The sequence below is a fragment of the Trichomycterus rosablanca genome, chromosome 15 (assembly GCF_030014385.1).
Source record: "Trichomycterus rosablanca isolate fTriRos1 chromosome 15, fTriRos1.hap1, whole genome shotgun sequence".
Lineage (NCBI taxonomy): Eukaryota > Metazoa > Chordata > Actinopteri > Siluriformes > Trichomycteridae > Trichomycterus > Trichomycterus rosablanca.
In genome coordinates this window covers 11,368,593-11,393,958 of record NC_086002.1, presented here as the reverse complement: position 1 = coordinate 11,393,958, position 25,366 = coordinate 11,368,593, and the positions used below count along the sequence as shown (strand labels likewise).

General features: G+C 42.4%; 1 protein-coding gene across 1 annotated transcript in view; it reads left to right on the top strand.

Annotated features, from left to right (window-relative positions):
• Positions 1–12,497, top strand: part of pudp (pseudouridine 5'-phosphatase) — a 47,376-nt gene extending 34,879 nt beyond the window's left edge. The window contains exon 4 of the mRNA XM_063009704.1: positions 10,450–12,497. Within this exon, the coding sequence (XP_062865774.1) occupies positions 10,450–10,626 (177 nt within the window). The 3' untranslated portion in view covers positions 10,627–12,497. The remainder of the gene's footprint in view (positions 1–10,449) is intronic.
• The last annotated feature ends 12,869 nt before the right edge of the window (positions 12,498–25,366 follow it).

Sequence of the window (25,366 nt, the reverse complement as noted above, 5' to 3'; positions counted from 1 at the left end):
TAGTGGCAGTAACAGTGGTAATAGTGGTGGTAGTACTAGTAGTGGTAGTAATATAGGTGGTAGTATTAATAGTGGTGGTAGTGGCAGTAACAGTGGTAATAGTGGTGGTAGTACTAGTAGTGGTAGTAATATAGGTGGTAGTATTAATAGTGGTGGTAGTGGCAGTAACAGTGGTAATAGGGGTGGTAGTACTAGTAGTGGTAGTAATATAGGTGGTAGTACTAATAGTAGTGATAGTAGTTATAATAGTACTAGTGGTGTTAGTAGTGGTAATAGTAGTAGTAATAGTGGTGGTTGTAGTAGTAACAGTGGTAATAGTAGTTATAGTAATAATAGTGGTTGTTGTGGTGATAGTAGTTATGGTAACAATATTACCGTTGTGAAAGCCTTTTTGGAAAAGTGGGGCCACTTACAATTATGACTGAATTCAATTTAAGCATTTGGTGGTTAAGAGACTTGCCCAACAGTGGCAGCTTGGCGGTGGAACCCTAGCCCGAATTTATATTAACGCCTATGGTTTTAAAACAGGATGTCTAGAAAGCTGAACCAGGTCAGGGTGTCCATATATTTTTGGCCATATAAGGTATACAAACTGTAATACACCTGTTTGTTCTTTTAGTGTTCAGTATACACATGCTGTTGTCTTAATAAACACAGCTTAGCTGGTTGCTGGAGAAATAGTTTTTGGAGCCAGTTTGAGTTCCACCTTTAGTGTGATGGTGTGTGTGGGAGCTGCTGAAGATTACACAGCAGGGCTGCTTGTCGGAAGCCTCAGAAGTACGAAACAACTAGCTGCTGATATTGAACTGCCACTACGGGGTCTGTTGGTCGTGATGATTTGAAGAGGAAGCTACATGACGTTCACAGCACGATGTCTCAGACAATGATATACATAAAAAACATGAGGCTGAAGGGCAGGAGATGGCAGAGGATGGGAAAAAAAGAGCAGAATGGCAGTTGGGATTTAGATCCACCTGCAAAAATCTCTAGAGATATATAGTTAGCATTGTAAGAACCCCTTTTTTGTTTATATATATATATATATATACAGTATATATATATATATATATACAGTGTATCACAAAAGTGAGTACACCCCTCACATTTCTGCAGATATTTAAGTATATCTTTTCATGGGACAACACTGACAAAATGACACTTTGACACAATGAAAAGTAGTCTGTGTGCAGCTTATATAACAGTGTAAATTTATTCTTCCCTCAAAATAACTAAATATACAGCCATTAATGTCTAAACCACCGGCAACAAAAGTGAGTACACCCCTTAGTGAAAGTTCCTGAAGTGTCAATATTTTGTGTGGCCACCATTATTTCCCAGAACTGCCTTAACTCTCCTGGGCATGGAGTTTACCAGAGCTTCACAGGTTGCCACTGGAATGCTTTTCCACTCCTCCATGACGACATCACGGAGCTGGCGGATATTCGAGACTTTGCGCTCCTCCACCTTCCGCTTGAGGATGCCCCAAAGATGTTCTATTGGGTTTAGGTCTGGAGACATGCTTGGCCAGTCCATCATCTTTACCCTTAGCCTCTTAAATAAAGCAGTGGTCGTCCTAGAGGTGTGTTTGGGGTCATTATCATGCTGGAACACTGCCCTGCGACCCAGTTTCTGGAGGGAGGGGATCATGCTCTGCTTCAGTATTTCACAGTACATATTGGAGTTCATGTGTCCCTCAATGAAATGTAACTCCCCAACACCTGCTGCACTCATGCAGCCCCAGACCATGGCATTCCCACCACCATGCTTGACTGTAGGCATGACACACTTATCTTTGTACTCCTCACCTGATTGCCGCCACACATGCTTGAGACCGTCTGAACCAAACAAATTAATCTTGGTCTCATCAGACCATAGGACATGGTTCCAGTAATCCATGTCCTTTGTTGACATGTCTTCAGCAAACTGTTTGCGGGCTTTCTTGTGTAGAGACTTCAGAAGAGGCTTCCTTCTGGGGTGACAGCCATGCAGACCAATTTGATGTAGTGTGCGGCGTATGGTCTGAGCACTGACAGGCTGACCCCCCACCTTTTCAATCTCTGCAGCAATGCTGACAGCACTCCTGCACCTATCTTTCAAAGACAGCAGTTGGATGTGACGCTGAGCACGTGCACTCAGCTTCTTTGGACTACCAACGCGAGGTCTGTTCTGAGTGGACCCTGCTCTTTTAAAACGCTGGATGATCTTGGCCACTGTGCTGCAGCTCAGTTTCAGGGTGTTGGCAATCTTCTTGTAGCCTTGGCCATCTTCATGTAGCGCAACAATTCGTCTTTTAAGATCCTCAGAGAGTTCTTTGCCATGAGGTGCCATGTTGGAACTTTCAGTGACCAGTATGAGAGAGTGTGAGAGCTGTACTACTAAATTGAACACACCTGCTCCCTATGCACACCTGAGACCTAGTAACACTAACGAGTCACATGACATTTTGGAGGGAAAATGACAAGCAGTGCTCAATTTGGACATTTAGGGGTGTAGTCTCTTAGGGGTGTACTCACTTTTGTTGCCGGTGGTTTAGACATTAATGGCTGTATATTGAGTTATTTTGAGGGAAGAATAAATTTACACTGTTATATAAGCTGCACACAGACTACTTTTCATTGTGTCAAAGTGTCATTTTGTCAGTGTTGTCCCATGAAAAGATATACTTAAATATCTGCAGAAATGTGAGGGGTGTACTCACTTTTGTGATACACTGTATATATATATATATATATATATATATATATATATAAGCAATAGAACACGAGAGGGAGAGCCGAAGGCGAGTGCCGTAGATCATCACAGCCGTGATGTTATTCGCGATAACACACGACCTCGAGTGTTCTATTGCTTTTATGAAACAGTTTTTACAAAATAAAGAAAGAAAATAAATCAAAGAAACCCTGAATTTCATATTAAATATGCTTTAATATTGACAATACCTTCCGCCAAAAAGTAGTTCCACAACGAATATAAAGTTTCACACTACAAAGCAGACATCCCAAGTTGCAAAAACTCTCACACACACCAAAGGATATGGGTGATAACAGAACTCTTAGGAGCTGCTAACTGGGCTATTAAGCTAACTGTTTGTGACACAAACACATTAAAATTCCCTACATAGTGCACTAGATTGTGTACCAGATCGCGGATTTATGTTCACTACATAGTGCACTAGATTGTGTATCAGATCGTGGATTTATGTTCCCTACATAGTGCACTAGATTGTGTATCAGATTGCGGATTTATGTTCCCTACATAGTGCACTAGATTGTGTATCAGATCGTGGATTTATGTTCCCTACATAGTGCACTAGATTGTGTATCAGATCGTGGATTTATGTTCCCTACATAGTGCACTAGATTGTGTATCAGATCGCGGATTTATGTTCCCTACATAGTGCACTAGATTGTATATCAGATAACGGATTTAAAACGCGATCGGGAATAAGGTCTGTGTCGCCTGCGTGCGCGTTTGTGTGCATGAAGCTTGTCATTACTGGCAACGTGTCAGCGGAGTAATACAGTTGTGGTGTGAAAAGGCCGTGCTGTTATCACCAATATCAGCACGGTTAGAACGCTTCTCAACCAATCAGATTGTAAGGTCGGAACTAACTGTTGTGTGTATATATATATACCTGTATATATATATATATATATATATATATATATATATATATATATATATATATTAGGGCTGTCACACGATTAAAAATTGTAATCGCGATTAAAGAACAAAATTAATCTCGATTAATCTCGATTAAAATTTTTAATCGTGTGACAGCCCTAAATATATACGTATTCATCTCAATTAATCGCAAACTAATAATTAAGCAAAATTTGAACAGTTATGCACATTGTTATTGCAAGAACGTGTTTACCAATAAAACATTCATAAAATATGATAAAATTATTAAATCTAAATTCATTGTAGAAAGCACATTATCTGACAAAAGTGAGGATCTTTTCCTGTTCATAACCCTGACACTGAAAACAGGTGCACCAACCATAATGTTTTGATCTAATATAAGGCATCAATAAAGCATCAAAACACAGATATGATTATTTCATATATCTATTAAGAAATCTCTTTAATACTGTGTTTGTGCAGAAAGAATACTGGGAAACACTGTTCTAAATTACCATTTAAACACCTATAAATACCTGAAACAGTCAAGTTAGCAGACATTATCTATAAGTAATTGACTGTAGCTATATAAAAAAAGTGTTAATTAACACAGTCCATGTAAACGCTTAGTCCATATAAATATCAGATACGAATGTGTTTTTTTAGAAAACTACAAACATCACAAATATAAATCATGTTTATAACCATGTGATAGAATAACCTGAATAAACTGTAGAGATGAAACATCACACAGAGTTTCACTTTTTACCGGAGGGGGAGGGGGCAGAGCTACACGGTTTTGATGGACAGGTCTAGCAGCCAATGGAAATACTCGTTACAGAGATCGCGTGGTTTCATTCATCTTTTCATTAACACGTAAAAAAAAAAGTGAAAACCGCTAAAAGTAGTTTATCATCGGACAGTTCATGCGCTTTACATCCTAATTCATCTGAAATACAGTTAATTACCACCGAGACACATGTATGTGGCACAAACAGCCAAATAAAAATAGTTTGATTAAAAATTTTAATCTTGATTAACGACAGCCCTAATATATACAGTATATACAGTATATAATATATATGTATACAGTGTATCACAAAAGTGAGTACACCCCTCACATTTCTGCAAATATTTCATTATATCTTTTCATGGGACAACACTATAGAAATAAAACTTGGATATAACTTAGAGTAGTCAGTGTACAACTTGTATAGCAGTGTAGATTTACTGTCTTCTGAAAATAACTCAACACACAGCCATTAATGTCTAAATAGCTGGCAACATAAGTGAGTACACCCCACAGTGAACATGTCCAAATTGTGCCCAAAGTGTCAATATTTTGTGTGACCACCATTATTATCCAGCACTGCCTTAACCCTCCTGGGCATGGAATTCACCAGAGCTGCACAGGTTGCTACTGGAATCCTCTTCCACTCCTCCATGATGACATCACAGAGCTGGTGGATGTTAGACACCTTGAACTCCTCCACCTTCCACTTGAGGATGCGCCACAGGTGCTCAATTGGGTTTAGTCCATCACCTTTACCTTCAGCTTCCTCAGCAAGGCAGTTGTCATCTTGGAGGTTGTGTTTGGGGTCGTTATCCTGTTGGAAAACTGCCATGAGGCCCAGTTTTCGAAGGGAGGGGATCATGCTCTGTTTCAGAATGTCACAGTACATGTTGGAATTCATGTTTCCCTCAATGAACTGCAGCTCCCCAGTGCCAGCAACACTCATGCAGCCCAAGACCATGATGCTACCACCACCATGCTTGACTGTAGGCAAGATACAGTTGTCTTGGTACTTCTCACCAGGGCGCCGCCACACATGCTGGACACCATCTGAGCCAAACAAGTTTATCTTGGTCTCGTCAGACCACAGGGCATTCCAGTAATCCATGTTCTTGGACTGCTTGTCTTCAGCAAACTGTTTGCGGGCTTTCTTGTGCGTCAGCTTCCTTCTGGGATGACGACCATGCAGACCGAGTTGATGCAGTGTGCGGCGTATGGTCTGAGCACAGACAGGCTGACCTCCCACGTCTTCAACCTCTGCAGCAATGCTGGCAGCACTCATGTGTCTATTTTTTAAAGCCAACCTCTGGATATGACGCCGAACACGTGGACTCAACTTCTTTGGTCGACCCTGGCGAAGCCTGTTCCGAGTGGAACCTGTCCTGGAAAACCGCTGTATGACCTTGGCCACCATGCTGTAGCTCAGTTTCAGGGTGTTAGCAATCTTCTTATAGCCCAGGCCATCTTTGTGGAGAGCAACAATTCTATTTCTCACATCCTCAGAGAGTTCTTTGCCATGAGGTGCCATGTTGAATATCCAGTGGCCAGTATGAGAGAATTGTACCCAAAACACCAAATTTAACAGCCCTGCTCCCCATTTACACCTGGGACCTTGACACATGACACCAGGGAGGGACAACGACACATTTGGGCACAATTTGGACATGTTCACTGTGGGGTGTACTCACTTATGTTGCCAGCTATTTAGACATTAATGGCTGTGTGTTGAGTTATTTTCAGAAGACAGTAAATCTACACTGCTATACAAGCTGTACACTGACTACTCTAAGTTATATCCAAGTTTCATGTCTATAGAGTTGTCCCATGAAAAGATATAATGAAATATTTGCAGAAATGTGAGGGGTGTACTCACTTTTGTGATACACAGTGTATCACAAAAGTGAGTACACCCCTCACATTTCTGCAAATATTTCATTATATCTTTTCATGGGACAACTCTATAGACATGAAACTTGGATATAACTTAGAGTAGTCAGTGTACAGCTTGTATAGCAGTGTAGATTTACTGTCTTCTGAAAATAACTCAACACACAGCCATTAATGTCTAAATGGCTGGCAACATAAGTGAGTACACCCCACAGTGAACATGTCCAAATTGTGCCCAAAGTGTCAATATTTTGTGTGACCACCATTATTATCCAGCACTGCCTTAACCCTCCTGGGCATGGAATTCACCAGAGCTGCACAGGTTGCTACTGGAATCCTCTTCCACTCCTCCATGATGACATCACGGAGCTGGTGGATGTTAGACACCTTGAACTCCTCCACCTTCCACTTGAGGATGCGCCACAGGTGCTCAATTGGGTTTAGTCCATCACCTTTACCTTCAGCTTCCTCAGCAAGGCAGTTGTCATCTTGGAGGTTGTGTTCGGGGTCGTTATCGTGTTGGAAAACTGCCATGAGGCCCAGTTTTCGAAGGGAGGGGATCATGCTCTGTTTCAGAATGTCGCAGTACATGTTGGAATTCATGTTTCCCTCAATGAACTGCAGCTCCCCAGTGCCAGCAACACTCATGCAGCCCAAGACCATGATGCTACCACCGCCATGCTTGACTGTAGGCAAGATACAGTTGTCTTGGTACTTCTCACCAGGGCGCCGCCACACATGCTGGACACCATCTGAGCCAAACAAGTTTATCTTGGTTTCGTCAGACCACAGGGCATTCCAGTATCCATGTTCTTGGACTGCTTGTCTTCAGCAAACTGTTTGCTGGCTTTCTTGTGCGTCAGCTTCCTTCTGGGATGACGACCATGCAGACCGAGTTGATGCAGTGTGCGGCGTATGGTCTGAGCACTGACAGGCTGACCTCCCACGTCTTCAACCTCTGCAGCAATGCTGGCAGCACTCATGTGTCTATTTTTTAAAGCCAACCTCTGGATATGACGCCGAACACGTGGACTCAACTTCTTTGGTCGACCCTGGCGAAGCCTGTTCCGAGTGGAACCTGTCCTGGAAAACCGCTGTATGACCTTGGCCACCATGCTGTAGCTCAGTTTCAGGGTGTTAGCAATCTTCTTATAGCCCAGGCCATCTTTGTGGAGAGCAACAATTCTATTTCTCACATCCTCAGAGAGTTCTTTGCCATGAGGTGCCATGTTGAATATCCAGTGGCCAGTATGAGAGAATTGTACCCAAAACACCAAATTTAACAGCCCTGCTTCCCATTTACACCTGGGACCTTGACACATGACACCAGGGAGGGACAACGACACATTTGGGCACAATTTGGACAGGTTCACTGTGGGGTGTACTCACTTATGTTGCCAGCTATTTAGACATTAATGGCTGTGTGTTGAGTTATTTTCAGAAGACAGTAAATCTACACTGCTATACAAGCTGTACACTGACTACTCTAAGTTATATCCAAGTTTCATGTCTATAGTGTTGTCCCATGAAAAGATATAATGAAATATTTGCAGAAATGTGAGGGGTGTACTCACTTTTGTGATACACTGTATATATATACAGTGTATCACAAAAGTGAGTACACCCCTCACATTTCTGCAGATATTTAAGTATATCTTTTCATGGGACAACACTGACAAAATGACACTTTGACACAATGAAAAGTAGTCTGTGTGCAGCTTATATAACAGTGTAAATTTATTCTTCCCTCAAAATAACTCAATATACAACCATTAATGTCTAAACCACCGGCAACAAAAGTGAGTACACCCCTAAGAGACTACACCCCTAAATGTCCAAATTGAGCACTGCTTGTCATTTTCCCTCCAAAATGTCATGTGACTCATTAGTGTTACTAGGTCTCAGGTGTGCATAGGGAGCAGGTGTGTTCAATTTAGTAGTACAGCTCTCACACTCTCTCATACTGGTCACTGAAAGTTCCAACATGGCACCTCATGGCAAAGAACTCTCTGAGGATCTTAAAAGACGAATTGTTGCGCTACATGAAGATGGCCAAGGCTACAAGAAGATTGCCAACACCCTGAAACTGAGCTGCAGCACAGTGGCCAAGATCATCCAGCGTTTTAAAAGAGCAGGGTCCACTCAGAACAGACCTCGCGTTGGTCGTCCAAAGAAGCTGAGTGCACGTGCTCAGCGTCACATCCAACTGCTGTCTTTGAAAGATAGGCGCAGGAGTGCTGTCAGCATTGCTGCAGAGATTGAAAAGGTGGGGGGTCAGCCTGTCAGTGCTCAGACCATACGCCGCACGCTACATCAAATTGGTCTGCATGGCTGTCACCCCAGAAGGAAGCCTCTTCTGAAGTCTCTACACAAGAAAGCCCGCAAACAGTTTGCTGAAGACATGTCAACAAAGGACATGGATTACTGGAACCATGTCCTATGGTCTGATGAGACCAAGATTAATTTGTTTGGTTCAGATGGTCTCAAGCATGTGTGGCGGCAATCAGGTGAGGAGTACAAAGATAAGTGTGTCATGCCTACAGTCAAGCATGGTGGTGGGAATGCCATGGTCTGGGGCTGCATGAGTGCAGCAGGTGTTGGGGAGTTACATTTCATTGAGGGACACATGAACTCCAATATGTACTGTGAAATACTGAAGCAGAGCATGATCCTCTCCCTCCGGAAACTGGGTCGCAGGGCAGTGTTCCAGCATGATAATGACCCCAAACACACCTCTAAGACGACCACTGCTTTATTGAAGAGGCTGAGGGTAAAGGTGATGGACTGGCCAAGCATGTCTCCAGACCTAAACCTAATAGAACATCTTTGGGGCATCCTCAAGCGGAAGGTGGAGGAGCGCAAAGTCTCGAATATCCGCCAGCTCCGTGATGTCGTCATGGAGGAGTGGAAAAGCATTCCAGTGGCAACCTGTGAAGCTCTGGTAAACTCCATGCCCAGGAGAGTTAAGGCAGTTCTGGGAAATAATGGTGGCCACACAAAATATTGACACTTCAGGAACTTTCACTAAGGGGTGTACTCACTTTTGGTGCCGGTGGTTTAGACATTAATGGCTGTATATTGAGTTATTTTGAGGGAAGAATAAATTTACACTGTTATATAAGCTGCACACAGACTACTTTTCATTGTGTCAAAGTGTCATTTTGTCAGTGTTGTCCCATGAAAAGATATACTTAAATATCTGCAGAAATGTGAGGGGTGTACTCACTTTTGTGATACACTGTATATACAGCAGCGCTGCTGGAGTTTTTAAATACCGTGTCCACTCACTGTCCACTCTATTAGACACTCCTACCTACTTGGTCTACCTTGTAGATGTAAAGTCAGAGACGATCGCTCATCTATTGCTGCTGTTTGAGTTGGTCATCTTCTAGACCTTAATCAGTGGTCACAGGACGCTGCCCACGGGGCGCTGTTGGCTGGATGTTTTTGGTTGGTGGACTATTCTCAGTCCAGTGAGGTGAGGTGTTTAAAAACTCCATCAGCTATGCTGTGTCTGATCCACTCATACCAGCACAACACACACTAACACACCACCACCATGTCAGTGTCACTGGGGGTCCTGACCACTGAAAAACAGAATGAAAGGGGACTAACAAAGCATGCAGAGAAACAGATGGACTACAGTCAGTAATTGTAGAAGTACAAAGTGCTTTTATGTGGTAAGTGGAGCTGATAAAATGAGGTGGTTTTAATGTTATGGCCGATCGGTGTATATACATATAGGACTGGTCCAAATGGCCAAAAACTTGACAGGTGAAAAGAAGCAGCCTCAGATTACACACTTGTCAGTGGTGGTGTATGGTGATCTGCCTCTCCTTGATCAGATTGGGGGTTGTGCAAGCGGAATACAGTTCCAAAAAAGTTGGGACAGCAAACATATGTTTTTTACAGCGAATTTATTGTTTTCAAAAGCCAGTTTCTGTCTGGTATGACCATGTATTACTGCCAATGGTAACTTGCCCATGTGTGGCACACCATTAATGTTGAGCATTACTTCTGCATTTCGGAGCAAAAATGAATTGTTTTACTGATTCACTTTTGAACTCATTTAATTAAGCTGATCATATGGATTAATAGTTAGTAGTTAACCGTAAATTTTTTTTCTCTCTCTTCTGTTTCTGCAGTGTTTGGTGTTTGAGGACGCACCCAATGGAGTGAAGGCAGGCTTGGCAGCCGGCATGCAGGTGGTCATGATCCCAGACCAGAACCTGGACCGTAGCCTCACACAGGAAGCCACGTTAGTGCTCGACAGCATGGTGGACTTCAGACCGGAACTCTTCGGCCTTCCAGCATATGATTAGAGTCTCGATTTGCTCTTTGACCCACACAGTATGCTGGTCATGGTGAAAAGCTGCATTCACGGGTACAGAAGAGACGATTTAACACTTAAATTCTAAAGGCAAAACTGGTATTTAGTGCAAATTTCAATTTCCACAATTACTACTTGATCAGATGATTAGCCATATATTTGTAAATCAAAATAGTTTGGTGTAAATAAATAAAAATAAAACCTCTGCATTTACATGGATTACATATAAGGTACGTCAGGTTATCTGTAAAATAAATGTAATGTGTGACCATCACTTTTTCCTGGTCAGGGTTGCAGTGGGTCTGATTCATTGGGCGAGAGGCAGGAAACACTCCAGACAAGGTCGCCAGTCCATCACAAGGCAAACACACACACACTTTTTATGGTAATTTCTAGTTGCTCCAGTTGAGGTTACTGCATGTCTTTGGACTTGAGGGAGAAAACCCAGATGGACAAAGAGAGAACATGCAAACTCAACACATAAAGGACCCTGGATGTCCAGCCATGGTATCGATTATTGTTTATTGAGATTTTAACGTCATGTTACTCTTTACACAAGGTTCATCAGTCATGGACAATTTGTGTCTCCAGTTAACCTCACTTGCACGTCTTTGGACTGTGGGAGGAAACCGGAGCACCCGGAGTAAACCCACGCAGACACGAGGAGAACATGCAAACTCCACACAGAAAGGACCCGGACCGCCCCACCCCACCTGGGGATCAAACCCAGGACCTTCTTGCTGTGAGGCGACAGTGCTACCCACTTAGCCAACGGTGCCGCCCGCCAAGGTATCGAACCCAGGCTCTTCTTGTTGTGAGGTGACAGTGCTACCAACCAAACCACTGTGCTGCCCCATTAAACAAAATGACATAATCATAAGCAATAAAAAGTAAAACTGATGTTCATCATACAGTATAAAAATAAATCATAAACTTTAATATCTTTTACTTTTTTTGCTGAATGAAGACAGTAAAAGTTGATTTGCATCAAAAAATCCAGCGGCTCCAGGGCAACCGGGTCCACCACGACCCTGATCAGGATAATACATAGGGATAATACATGAAAATTACATGATATAGGTTTGTTTATGCTTATAATGAATAGCATTTTAATCAGTACTAAGTCCAAAGACTGTGTGTGTGTGTGTGTGTGTGTGTGTTGGAAGTGGATATACTGTATTTACTGTCTCTCCAGAAAAGAAAACCGGCTTTTTCAATATTATGTTCATCATACAGTATAAAAATAAATCATAAACTTTAATATCTTTTACTTTTTTTGCTGAATGAAGACAGTAAAAGTTGATTTGCATCAAAAGATGTGGAGAAGAAAGTAAGATCATTCGTCTGAGAGCTGAACCTGAGGTGTAACTTAAATATGCAGCCTGACTATAATCAAAACAATAAAGCAACAACTGTTCATGTCAATCATCCTAGCACTGCGTCTGGTGGGAAAAACCTTTAATTTGTCTTAAATAAATAACATTAGGGCGCTCATGTTTGCCTCTCAGCTGTGCTCCTGACCTGGCCGGCTGTCCAGCAGACACGATTGACTGTATCTGATGAAAGGAGGTTGATGGAGTTCCTCATTGTTGCTCAAATGCGGCCTCTGCTGGATTGTTTAGGCAGTTGCACGAGGGATGGAACCCTGCAGAAAAGCACAACTAAGCGTCTCTAATGATGGTGTGAGTGGCCGATGAGTTACAATTTAAATGCTGGAGTCAAATAGATTGGGATAAAACAGGGGAAATGTAAAAGTAGTGTAAAAAAATTAATTGTTTCATAAAATTTGGTTTCATTTATGGTTGTTTTGTGTAGTTTTTTGGTTATATTTTAAAATTGTTTACTGTGACAAATATGCAATAAAAGAGGTAATTACTTTCTTATACCTTGGTATTTATACAGCTAGTTACGGTAGTGGTACACCGATCAGCCACAACATTAAAACCACCTCCTTGTTTCTACACTCACTGTCCATTTTATCAGCTCCACTTACCATATAGAAGCACTTTGTAGTTCTACAATTACTGACTGTAGTCTATCTGTTTCTCTGCATGCTTTTTTAGCCTCCTTTACCCTGTTCTTCAATGGTCAGGACTCTCCCAAGACCACTAAAGAGCAGGTATTATTTAGGTGGTGGATCGTTCTCAGCACTGCAGTGACACTAGAAGATGACCAACTCAAACAGCAGCAATAGATGAGCGATCGTCTCTGACTTTACATCTACAAGGTGGACCGACTATGTAGGAGTGACTAATAGAGTGGACAGTGAGTGGACACGGTATTTAAAAACTCCAGCAGTGCTGCTGTGTCTGATCCACTCATACCAGCACAACACACACTAACACACCACCACCATGTCAGTGTCACTGCAGTGCTGAGAATGATCCACATCCTAAATAATACCTACTCTGTGGTGGTCCTGTGGGGGTCCTGACCATTGAAGAACAGCATGAAAGTGGGCTAACAAAGCATGCAGAGAAACAAATGGACTACAGTCAGTAATTGTAGAACTACAAAGTGCTTCTATATGGTAAGTGGAGCCGATAAAATGGACAGTGAGTGTAGAAACAAGGAGGTGGTTTTAATGTTATGGCTGATCAGTGTATATATACAGTATATATCTAAGTTAAGTATTTTATTAAGTACACCTATCAGGTATGTGTATTTATTGATTATTTTATTAGCTACACCTATCATACAGATAAACTTTGTGTTTATATAATGACTGTATATGATAACTGTTGCTCTGCAAAATAAGTTTTGTTCTGTACACACCATCTATTAATCTAAAGGGACCAGATGATGTTTAGGTGGTGGCCACACTCATGGGAGAGAGAGAGAGAGAGAGAGAGAGAGAGACACCATCTCTACCTTACTCCCACGACGAGACATTCCCTGTGAGATGATCAAGGACATTAATGATGCTGTCAGCAGAGAATGTGCCAAGATCACGGGCATTACAATTGCCCATCACCCAGCGCTAACTCCAGAACACCTACATGACCATGTACATGTGGACAAAAACAACATCTGGATGTTAGCATATGATCTGGGAGCAGCCGTACAAAGCCCAGGGTTAACGACGCCTTATCCTCATGACATAAATCATAGGCCTAAGAGTACAGTGCAACCCAAGAGAGGCAGACCAAACAGAGCCACTCCCAGTAATGCAGGACACAGTAGAGCCACATCCAGCAACACAGCGCCCACCAAACCCCAGCGTCCCACTGCAGCATCGACCAGATCCCAGCATCTCACTGCAGCACCAACCAGATTCCAGCATCTCACTGCAGCACCAACCAGATTCCAGCATCTCACTGCAGCACCAACCAGATCCCAGCATCTCACTGCAGGATCCAGCAGATCCCAGCATCTCACTGCAGAATCCAGCAGATCCCGGCGCATCACTGCAGCAGAGGCTCTACCACCAACCTGCCAACAACCCTCCTATGCACAGGTTGTATCTGGTATTAAACAACCAGACCATCCAGCCCTTGAGGAAGTGAGGCAGCTGCTCCAGCTCGTCTGCAGACTTGTTGGATAATTACACAAAACAATATATCCTTTTTATATTTATATACTTAATATACTTAATTAACTTAATTATTACTGTTGCTTTCTGTTGTATATGGCTAATAATCAATATTTAATAGTTTACTTAGAATGAAATCTCTTACAATCTCTTCCTGGAACATTCAAGGACTATATTCCTCAACATTTGGTTTTAAAACCACAAATTTAGATTTTTTAACATGCATTTCTGGCCAAGACATTATCATACTAATTGAAACATGGTGTAAAGATAACACCAACACTCACTGTCCCCCAAATTACAGGGAAATTCTGCTGCCCTCTATAAAACACAGCAATATAAAACATGGTAGAGACTCCGGGGGGGTTATAATATGGTATAAGGACAATTTATCACCATATTTGTCAGAAACCAAAAGACATTCAACACATATTTGGCTAAAATTAAATAAAAACATAATTGAATGTGAAAATGACTTGTACATATGTGCAGTTTACACCCCCCCTCTAGAGTCTCCGTACTATCAGGATTGTTTCTTTGAGAACCTTCAGCAGGAAATCAGACATTTTCAGGCCCAGGGGAATGTCATGCTTGTTGGAGATTTAAATGCCAGAACAGGCAATGAGAACGATATCATCGATTCTACTGGCAACAAATATATATTTAATCAAACCTCCATCAACTTCAGCACTATCTGCTCCCAAAGAAACAGTCCTGACCACGCCCTGAACAGGAATGGTAAAGAGCTAGTGCACCTCTGTCTATCCTCAGGTCTGTATATTCTTAACGGTAGGATCCGAGGGGACTCTTTAGGGAGGTTTACATACTGTTCAGCTCTTGGAGCTAGTGTAGTCGACTATGCGATCACTGACATGGACCCCTCCACTATTAGTGCATTCACTGTCAGACCACAACTCCCACTTTCTGATCACTGTCAAATCAATGTTTATCTTAAACGACTCAGTCAGCATCAAACCATGATATATGAGCCCTGCAAAACATCCCAGTTAAACCGAACATTCAGATGGAATCATGACAGCGAAGCTAAATTTAAATCTGCTGTTGGTTCCTCAAAAATCATTAATCATATTAACAATTATTTATTAGAATCATTTGAATTAAACCAATCAGGTGTTGAAAGAGCCGTTTCACAAATTAATGGAATATATTATAAATCCGCTAAAATTGCAGGTCTCAATTTTATAAACACCAAACCAAACCAAAAAGCACAAAAGGAAGAATGGTTTGATGAAGACTGTAAAATAATCAGGCAGAAATTAAGACATCTATCAAACCAAAAACACAGAGAACCAAACAATCATCAAATTCGAACAAATTATGCTACAAATCTTAGGGAATATAAAAAGATTTTACGACATAAAAAACACATCTATTATACTCAGTATCTACAAAAAATTGAAAATTCTATTGACCAAAATCAATTCTGGGAACTGTGGAACAACCTGAGCAACAAAAACCCACATCATCTGGCCATAGAAAATCCAAATACCTGGAAAAATCACTTTGAACAATTATATGAGCAATTACCACCAGATGATTTTAATTCAGAACAGCAACAAATCATAGAAAATCTAAATATATTAGAATCTACCATAAAAGACTATCAGAACCCAATTGATTACCAAATTTCACCGGAAGAATTGAATACCCAAATTAAAAAACTCAAATCCAGAAAAGCCTGCGGACCTGACAGCATCAGGACGGAGATGCTGAAGTGCAGCAGTCCTCAGCTACAGCAGGCTCTGCTCAGGTTGTTCAATATCGTTCTCCAATCCAGCTGCTTTCCTGAGATCTGGAACAGGGGGCTTATTTCCCCAATCTACAAGAGTGGAGACAAATTCGACCCCAACAACTACCGAGGCATCTGTGTGAGCAGTAACCTGGGGAAGGTGTTCTGCTGTATCATTAACGCCCGGATACAGGCCTTCCTTACCGAGCACAGTGTCCTGAGTAATGGACAGATCGGCTTTTTACCAAATCATCGCACTACTGACCATATTTACACCCTACACACCCTAATCCACCAACATCTACACAAACAAAATCATGCTAAAGTTTTTGCATGTTTTATAGATTTTAGAAAAGCATTTGATTCAATCTGGCAAGAAGGATTATATTATAAAATTATCCAAAATGGTGTAGGGGGTAAAGTCTATGACATCATTAAATCAATGTATGTCAATAATAAATGTGGAGTAAAAATTGGCAATAAAATGACTGAGGTCTTCACTCAGGGGCGTGGTGTCAGGCAGGGTTGCAGCTTGTCTCCTACTCTATTTAATATCTATATCAATGATTTAGCGGTGTTATTGGAGCAATCTGCAAATCCCGGCCTGACACTAAATAAAACGGAAGTTAAATTTCTTCTCTATGCGGATGACCTGGTGCTGCTGTCGCCCACAGAAAAGGGGCTTCAGCAGCATCTGGATCTGCTGGAGAAGTTCTGTCAGACCTGGGCCCTGACAGTAAATCCTGATAAATCTAAAATCATGATCTTCCAAAAGAAAGCCAGATCTCAGGAAAGCAGATATACTTTCAATCTAGGAGACACCGCCCTAGACCACACCCTTTCTTATGATTACCTGGGGCTCAAAATCAGCGCCTCAGGAGGCTTCGGTCTGGCAGTGGATGCACTGAAACAGAAGGCCTGCAGAGCCCTCTATTCAATTAAAAACAAATTCATTAAGATTGACATCCCAATTAGAATCTGGTTAAAGATCTTTGATAGTATAATCCTGCCCATTGCGCTATACGGTAGTGAAGTATGGGGTCCACTCAGTCATCATGACTACACTAGATGGGACAAGCATCCCGCTGAAGTCCTGCATGCAGAATTCTGCAGAATGATTTTACATGTACAAAGAAAAACCCCAACCAATGCATGCAGGGCTGAATTAGGCCGATACCCATTAATTATTAATATTAAAAAAAGAGCCCTTAAATTCTGGATGCACCTAAAATCCAGTCCCACAACAAGCCTGCAGTTTCAGGCACTCCTATCCCAAGAGCTCTACCCTGAAAAGAGTCCCCTGTGTCAGCTGGTCCAGAGACTGCCCAACACTCTGACCCCTAACAACCCTAACTCTCTGACCAGCACTGCTTCCCAAACACCAATCAGGATCACCCAAATTATCGAACACCTCAAAAACACTTATCTGGAACATTGGAGAACCCAAACTCAATCCCAAAACAGACTGAACTGCTATCTGACCCTAAAACATGAATACAACCTGGCCACGTATCTCTTCACTGTCCGAGATACGAAGCAGAGACACATTCTCACCAAATACAGACTGAGTGACCACAGCCTGGCCATTGAGAGAGGCAGGTTAAAAAAGTCCTGGATCCCCAGAGAGGAGAGACTGTGTGGTCACTGCAGGACAGGTGAGGTTGAGACAGAGGTGCACTTCCTTCTAAACTGCCCAAAATACACAACAATTAGACACAAATATTTTGATCAGTTTGGAAGAGAGGTGAGCGGCTTCAGAACGCTGACAGACAGCGAGAAACTGGCCATTATATTAGGAGAGGGACCATCAGCCTCCACTGCAGCCAGATATGTACAGGAGTGTCACACACTCCGGGACAGTGAGTGAAACACCAGATCATCCCCCCACCCACCCCCCGCACACACACCACACACACACCACACACACACCACACACAACACACACACACACACACATCACACACCCACCACACACACACAGTAATATTTTCTCTTTTTTTTGTGTGAATAATTGTCTAATTACATAATGAATATTTTATTACCATTTTTTTTCTATGTATAAACTTGTTCTTTTTTTCAAATATTTATATATACTAATGTAAGCTTTGACAACACAAATATGTAAATTTGTCATGTCAATAAAGCAAATTGAATTGAATTGAATTGAATTGAATTGAATTGAGAGAGAGAGAGAGAGAGAGAGAGAGAGAGGATATATGTACTGTCTCTCCAGAAAAGAAAGCCTGCTTTTTCAGTATTATGCCTCGGATCAAAGTGTTGTAAATCGGCCTCACTAATCATGATTTGTTGGTAGTCTGATTGAACAGGGCCTTAATCTGATTGGTGCAGCTCGGTGAGCCAATCACAAGCCCGGAAATCTCAGCGTACCCATTATGCGGCGAGCAGAACACAAACTGATTTTGATTACACCGCTCAATTAGGCCTAGTCGAGCCATTAGGCTGCATCGACGTTTTCCTCCAGCGCATCCCTTGTTTTCACCAAATTAGTCTCGGTAATGGTTTACCTCTATGTTTACCGAAATGATGATGTCCGAAGGCTGAGTAAATTCTTCAATTACTGACGCTAACGCATTCGAGGTTTTAATTGACCCTAATTTCATTTTTCATAAAGCTTTGTGTTTTTAGATTTAGTTTTTGATAGGTTTTCCTATAAGTGGCAGCACAGAGGACCTAATGCGATTTGTATTTAAATAGTTTTACACACACACACACCAACAGAGACACAACTAGACGGCTTTATTAAAAACGCAAATACATTATAAAGCTGAACCGTACAGAGTAATCCAATTAAAATCATCGGAGAGGCCGGGAGTCCCGGTTCTTACCTGCGTTTGCCTCCACGCTTCTGGTGTTAGCAAATTGCTCCTCCTTTCTCAGCACTGAGCCCTGGAGTATGAAACAAATATATCTTAATATATATTGTTTTATTTACTGTTTTATTTATGCATTTCCTCACGTTTTCTCCCTATTTTAGCATTGCCTATTAGTCTTTTGCTGCTGGGGACCCTGATCGCATCCGAGGAGGGTATGTTTGCCTGATACACCCTCCCTCCGACACATGCTCAGTCCATCGACCCCTTCTTAATCATGCGTGAGGCCAGTTTTGTGCATGGAGAGTCTTGTGTTAATCTCCACATTCCTCCACTTCTGTAGAGGCGCTTCGGGCTTACACAGCATCGAAGACCCTAACCACTTATTACTCCGGTCTTTTCTACCCAGCAGACTAGTGACCACATTTATCTGCTTGCAGACACTGCCAATTGTGCCTGCCAGGGGGCGCCCATTATTATTTACAAACAGGGGGGACTTGAAAAATGGTCATAAACACACCCCACAGCTGAAATAACTGACCTGTGGTCAAAAAAGAAGCTTTTGCCATGAAATAGGTTCAAATGAATTGAAAAAAGCTTAACATAACATTTAAAACTTTTCTTTTGGACCACAAGTTGGTCATTTTAGCAGTAGATGTAGTACTTAGAGTATTTATGACCAGTAATAAGTAAAAGAAGCTTGGAGTTTGTAGGTCATTGTTTTAAGTATATTAAGACACGTTAAGCATTTTAGACTCTCCAGCTTCTCCGTGTTTGTACTGTCTGAGTCGCTTTTACCACGTCATATCAAACAGTTTGTCTCATTAGAGGTGCATTAAAAAGCTCAGCGGCAAACTGTGTCAAAAAGTTTCCCCAATTTCCCCCCCTAATCTAGTCGTATCCAATTACCCTGATTGCTTCACTTCTACCAATACAACCCCCCACTGCTGACTGAGGAGCTTCGCAACTGACACACGCCCCCTCCGACACGTGAGCAGTACCGACTGCATCTTTTAACCTGCAAGAGGAGAGTTCATATGCGGATCAGCTTTGTGTACGGAGAGACACACCCTGATCAGCATTATTACTCAACTCTGCGCATGCGCCATCAATCAGCCAGCAGAGGTCATAATTGCACCGGTCCCACCCTATGAACAACAGCCAATCGTTGATCATGTAGCCACCCAGCCCAGCCGGATGGCAGAGCTGAGATTCGATACGATATATTCGAAATCCCAGCTCTGGTGTACTAGCATTTTTTTTTTTTTTTTACTGCTGCGCCAGCTGAGCGGTGGGCCAAAGTTTAATCAGATTGAGCTTGAAGTGTCATGGCCAGCTCTAAAAGTGCGTGGCTAGCTAAGCGACACCACATTCAATAGCATTCCTAAAGCCGTTTTGTCACTTCTCATCTGAATACATCCTTAGAATTACTGTATGTGTGCTTGCTTGGGCATTTAAACCAAGGTCACGAGGCTCCTAACAAACAATTATTTAAACTAAAGAACAAGAGGCAGCTTAAAACTCAAAACTCTAAAGTTGAACTTTCCTTTTCTTTAAGTCTCTGTGTGAGATATAAAAGAGAATGAGAAGTTATTAAGCATAACAGTGTAGGTTCTTTAAATTAAATTAGATTGTCCACAGTAGATAGCACTGATTATTTATTATTAGTCATGAAATTTCCTCGCTACTAAATATTCCACAGTCAACTGTCAGTGGTATTATAACAAAGTGGAAGTGATTGGGAATGACAGCAACGTAAAATAACACAGCTGGGTCAGCGGATGCTGAGGCGCATAGTGCGCAGAGGTCGCCAACTTTCTGCAGAGTCAATCGCTCCAGACCTCCAAACTTCATGTGCCCTTCAGATTAGCTCGAGAACAGTGTGTAGAGAGCTTCATGGAATGGGTTTCCATGGCTGAGCAGCTGCATCCAAGCCTTACATCACCAAGCGCAATGCAAAGCCTCGGATGCAGTGGTGTAAAGCACGCCGCCACTGGATTCTAGAGCAGAGGAAACATGTTCTCTGGAGTGACTAATCACGCTTCTCCATCTGGCAATTCGATGGACGAGTCTTGGTTTGGCGGTTACCAGGAGAACGGTACTCGTCTGACTGCATTGTGCCAAGTGTAAGGTTTGGTGGAGGGGGGATTATGGTGTGGGGTTGTTTTTCAGGAGTTGGGCTCGGCCCCTCAGTTCCAGTGAAAGGAACTCTTAATGCTTCAGCATACCAAGAGATTTTGGACAATTTTAAGCTCACAACTTTGTGGGAACAGTTTGGGGATGGCCCCTGTTCCAACATGACTGCGCACCAGTGCACAAAGCAAGGTCCATAAAGACGTGGATGAGCGAGTTTGGTGTGGAAGATTTTGACTGAGAAGAGTCCTGACCTCAACCCGATAGAACACCTTTGGGATGAATTAGAGCGGAGACTGCGAGCCAGGCCTTCTCGTCCAACATCAGTGTCTGACCTCACAAATGCGCTTCTGGAAGAATGGTCAAAAATTCCCAAGAACACACTCCTAAACCTTGTGGAAAGCCCTTCCAGAAGAGTTGAAGCTGTTATAGCTGCAAAGGGTGTGCCGACATCATATTAAACCCTATGGATTAAGAATGGGACGTCACTCAAGTTCATATGCGTGTGAAGGCAGACGAGCGAATACTTTTGGCAATATAGTGTACCATGCGGTTCATCTCTATAAACAAATTAGCCGTTATGTAATGTTAACAAATCAGCTTGTCCGAGAGAGCCTACGTGGGTACAATGAAGCATCCGGATGTATGTGTTACTTCGATTAATAAACACCTCACGCTAAAGGAACAACAAGACTCGCTATAACAAAGCAGCGATTTTGTACTCCAATTTGTGTAAGTGTGGCTGTAAGAGGAAAGTGAGAAAAGGATCTAGCGTGCGGCGTGACAAATTAAACCGAAGCGTGGGAGGCCACCTGAAACACATTTTTCGATCCATATCTGCGAGTAATGTGTGAATTGAATTTACATTTAGTCTTTTGGTAGACAAGCTCATCCAGCGCGACGTAGAGGTGCGAACGGCAGAACGTACAATAAATCGCGGAGTACAAGTACGTGGCACCTAGCATACAGCTGATTTACTTGAATGGAAAAGAACACGGGGTGCCACGAGGTGTGAGCCAGCAGAAAACAAGAGGTAAGGCTATGACACTCTCTTCTGCATAAAGTTGCAAATATTTACCCACACATAAATCAGTGTCCTGTTGACACCTCTAATATCAGGCAAGCTAGCTGTTAGTAGATATTACTACATGAGTGGGAGTTTTTATATATATACACTGATCAGCCATAACATTAAAACCACCTTCTTGTTTATACACTTACCATATAGGTTTGTAGTTCTACAATTACTGACTGTAGTCCATTTGTTTCTCTGCATGCTTTGTTAGCCCCCTTTCACTCTGTTCTTCAATGGTCAGGACCCCCACAGGACCACCACAGAGCAGGTATTATTTAGGTGGTGGATCATTCTCAGCACTGCAGTGACACTGACATGGTGGTGGTGTGTTAGTGTGTGTTGTGCTGGTATGAGTGGATCAGACACAGCAGCACTGCTGGAGTTTTACTCTATTAGACACTCCTGCCTAGTTGGTCCACCTTGTAGATGTAAAGTCAGAGATGATCGCTCATCTATTGCTGCTGTTTGAGTTGGTCATCTTCTAGATCTCCATCAGTGGTCACAGGACGCTGCCCATGGGGCGCTGTTGAATGGATGTTTTTGGTTGGTGAACTATTCTCAGTCCAGCAGTCACAGTGAGGTGTTTAAAAACTCCAGCAGCGCTGCTGTGTCTGATCCACTCACACCAGCACAACACACCCTAACACACCACCACCATGTCAGTGATACTGCAGTGCTGAGAATGATCCACCACCTAAATAATACCTGCTCTATAGTGGTCCTGTGGGGGACAGCATGAAAGGGGGCTAACAAAGCACTACAGTCAGTAATTGTAGAACTACAAAGTGCTTCTATATGGTAAGTGGAGCTGTGTAGAAACAAGGAGGTGGTTTTAATTATGGCTGATCAGTTTATATACTGGTTATTATCAGAAAATAGTAGTATGTTATCCCAAACCCTTTCAGACATTTATTAATATTAATTTATTGATAAATGAAGGTTAAAATTACTGATGTCCAATATTACTGTAGTCTAAAACTTCTACAGTCACTACGGTCGCTGTGTTTATATCCTAGAAGAAAGATAATGGGTGTTTGGTGTGGTGGATATGTATGATAGCTGAGTGCTCAATTAGAGGATGAATTCCTTTATATAAGTGGGTGGGAGGTAAAATCAAGAGCTCTAAAGAACAAAGACACCAAAGACGTATGAGAAAGTGTGAGCGCCAATCTAAGCCCACCCCTGCTGATTGCAGCGATATTAGTCGTTATACGCCCACACAAGCCTACAGAGCGGCTCTAGATCATGCTCTCTTTGTGAAACGTAATTGTGATGAGGCGCTACGTTATTGCGCCGTTCATGCTGTATCATATTAAAGATCCTGCGGTCTCAATTACTTCTTTATAATTACTGCAGAATGCAATGTGGATTCATATATTATTTACGATTGCATACGTCTGTGAGGTTTTGAAAAGAAAAATTGAAAGAAATCTTCAATATACCACTTGTATTTCTGGAGTTTAGGTTTGTTAGCCACATTCTTGCGAGCAAGTCTATCAAATCAGTGGTTGATATGAAAAAATAATTGCTATGCTTCAAACTTTGTAGCAACAAGTTTGTTTTTTGAGTGTTTTCTTATACATGTTGCCACCTTCTTTCCCAATTTACCATAGCCAATCCACTGCTTGGGACCCCAACAGCGTCCAAAGAGGGTATACGTTTGCCCGACACACACTCCCAGTCCACCAATCCCTTCTTATTCTCCCATACTTCAGTGGATTTGTGCGTGAAGTTGGCTTTGCGTACAGAGAGCCACGTCCCGATCTCTGCGCTCCTTCATTTTCTGTACAGGTGCCCTAGGCAACCAAGGTCCTTACACAGCATTGATAATCCCACCGCTTAGTCTGATCTTTCCCTCCCAGCAGACTGGAAGCCAATTGTGCCTGCTGCAGATAATAGCCAGTTGTGCCTGCTAGAGGGCGCCCATCCGACCGGCAGCAGAGTCAAGATTTGCTCAGAATCTCGGCACAGGTGTGCTAGCCGAGTGTCCCGCTGTGCCACCTGGATGCCCTGGAGAGGGTTCTTTTAGTTCTTTTCGTGGATCTCAATAAACTTACAAATTTCAACAATATCAGCAGTTGTGGGGCTTAAACAAGCAACCTTTTTTGTTATTAGTCCAGTACCCTAACCACTAAGCTACCACTGCCCCTCTACCAGTATGCCCTGTGAACAAATCAATGTCCCAAAGGTGTGGTTTGATAGAATTGGTGTGGAGAAGCACACAGCCCTTACCTCAGCCCTACCAAACACTTATGGGAAGATCCAAATCATATCAAATCAGCCTCTTTTAAAAGACAATAGCAGTTCCAGATGCAATAGTGTGGGTAAATCACAAATATTGATATATTCTATAGTATTTTTTGACAGAATATAGAAAATATCCATATTTGTTATATTGAGTATGCCTCGGGTATGCAGGGTACCAGCCGTGTACGTTTAAAGCAGCACAACATGTGCACATACAATCTAGTTCATGGTGTCTCTTACTGCCACAGCCTTTTCCTTTGCTGTCACATGACTCAACATTTTCAGCATGTTGCCTCTATCTAAGAAATAAATAACTGATGTCAGTCAGCAGTGAAGGGAAACGAAACCAGTAGCAAAAATCTAATTAAAAAATGACCATGCAAGGGTGGGGTGAGTGGAAATGGTTTGGTTTCCGCAATAATGATGGATGATGTGCAACATAGTTAAGTTTTGTGCGAATTTTTGCGGGAAAACGTTCAACTAAAGGTAACAGAATGATTAATTTATTTTATCAGCTTGCTGAGTAAACGAAATACCACAAAGAAGAACAGAAGGGTAAAAGCTCTTCCTTTGTTCGTCCGTCTAGATAGATAGATATATTGATGGACGGCCGGACGGACAGACAGAAAGATAGATAGACGGATGGATGGATGGATGGATGGGTGGATGGACGGATAGATGGACGGATAGATGGACGGATAGACAGATGGATAGAAGGATAGACAGATGGATCCAATTACCCTGGTTGCGTTACGCTTCACTGCTGACTGAGGAGCTTCGCAACTGACACGCGTCCCCTCCGACACGTGTGCAGTACCGACTGCATCTTTTCACCTGCACGAGGTTCACATGCAGACCAACCTTGTTTACTGAAAGCCACACCATGATCAGCATTATTCCCCAAGTCTACGCAGGCGCCCTCAATCAGCAAGCTGAGGTCGTAATAGCACCAGTTATAAGGAACCCTGGTCCGGCTCATCCTATCCATGAACAACAGCCAAACGTTGTTCATGTGGCCGCCCAGCCCAGCCGGATGGCAGAGCTGAGATTCGATACGAGGTATTCGGGATCCCAGCTCTGGTGTACTAGTGTGTTTTACTGCTGCACCACCTGAGCGGCACAATTGTTTATATGTTGGAAGCAATCAACCTTACCTAAATTACA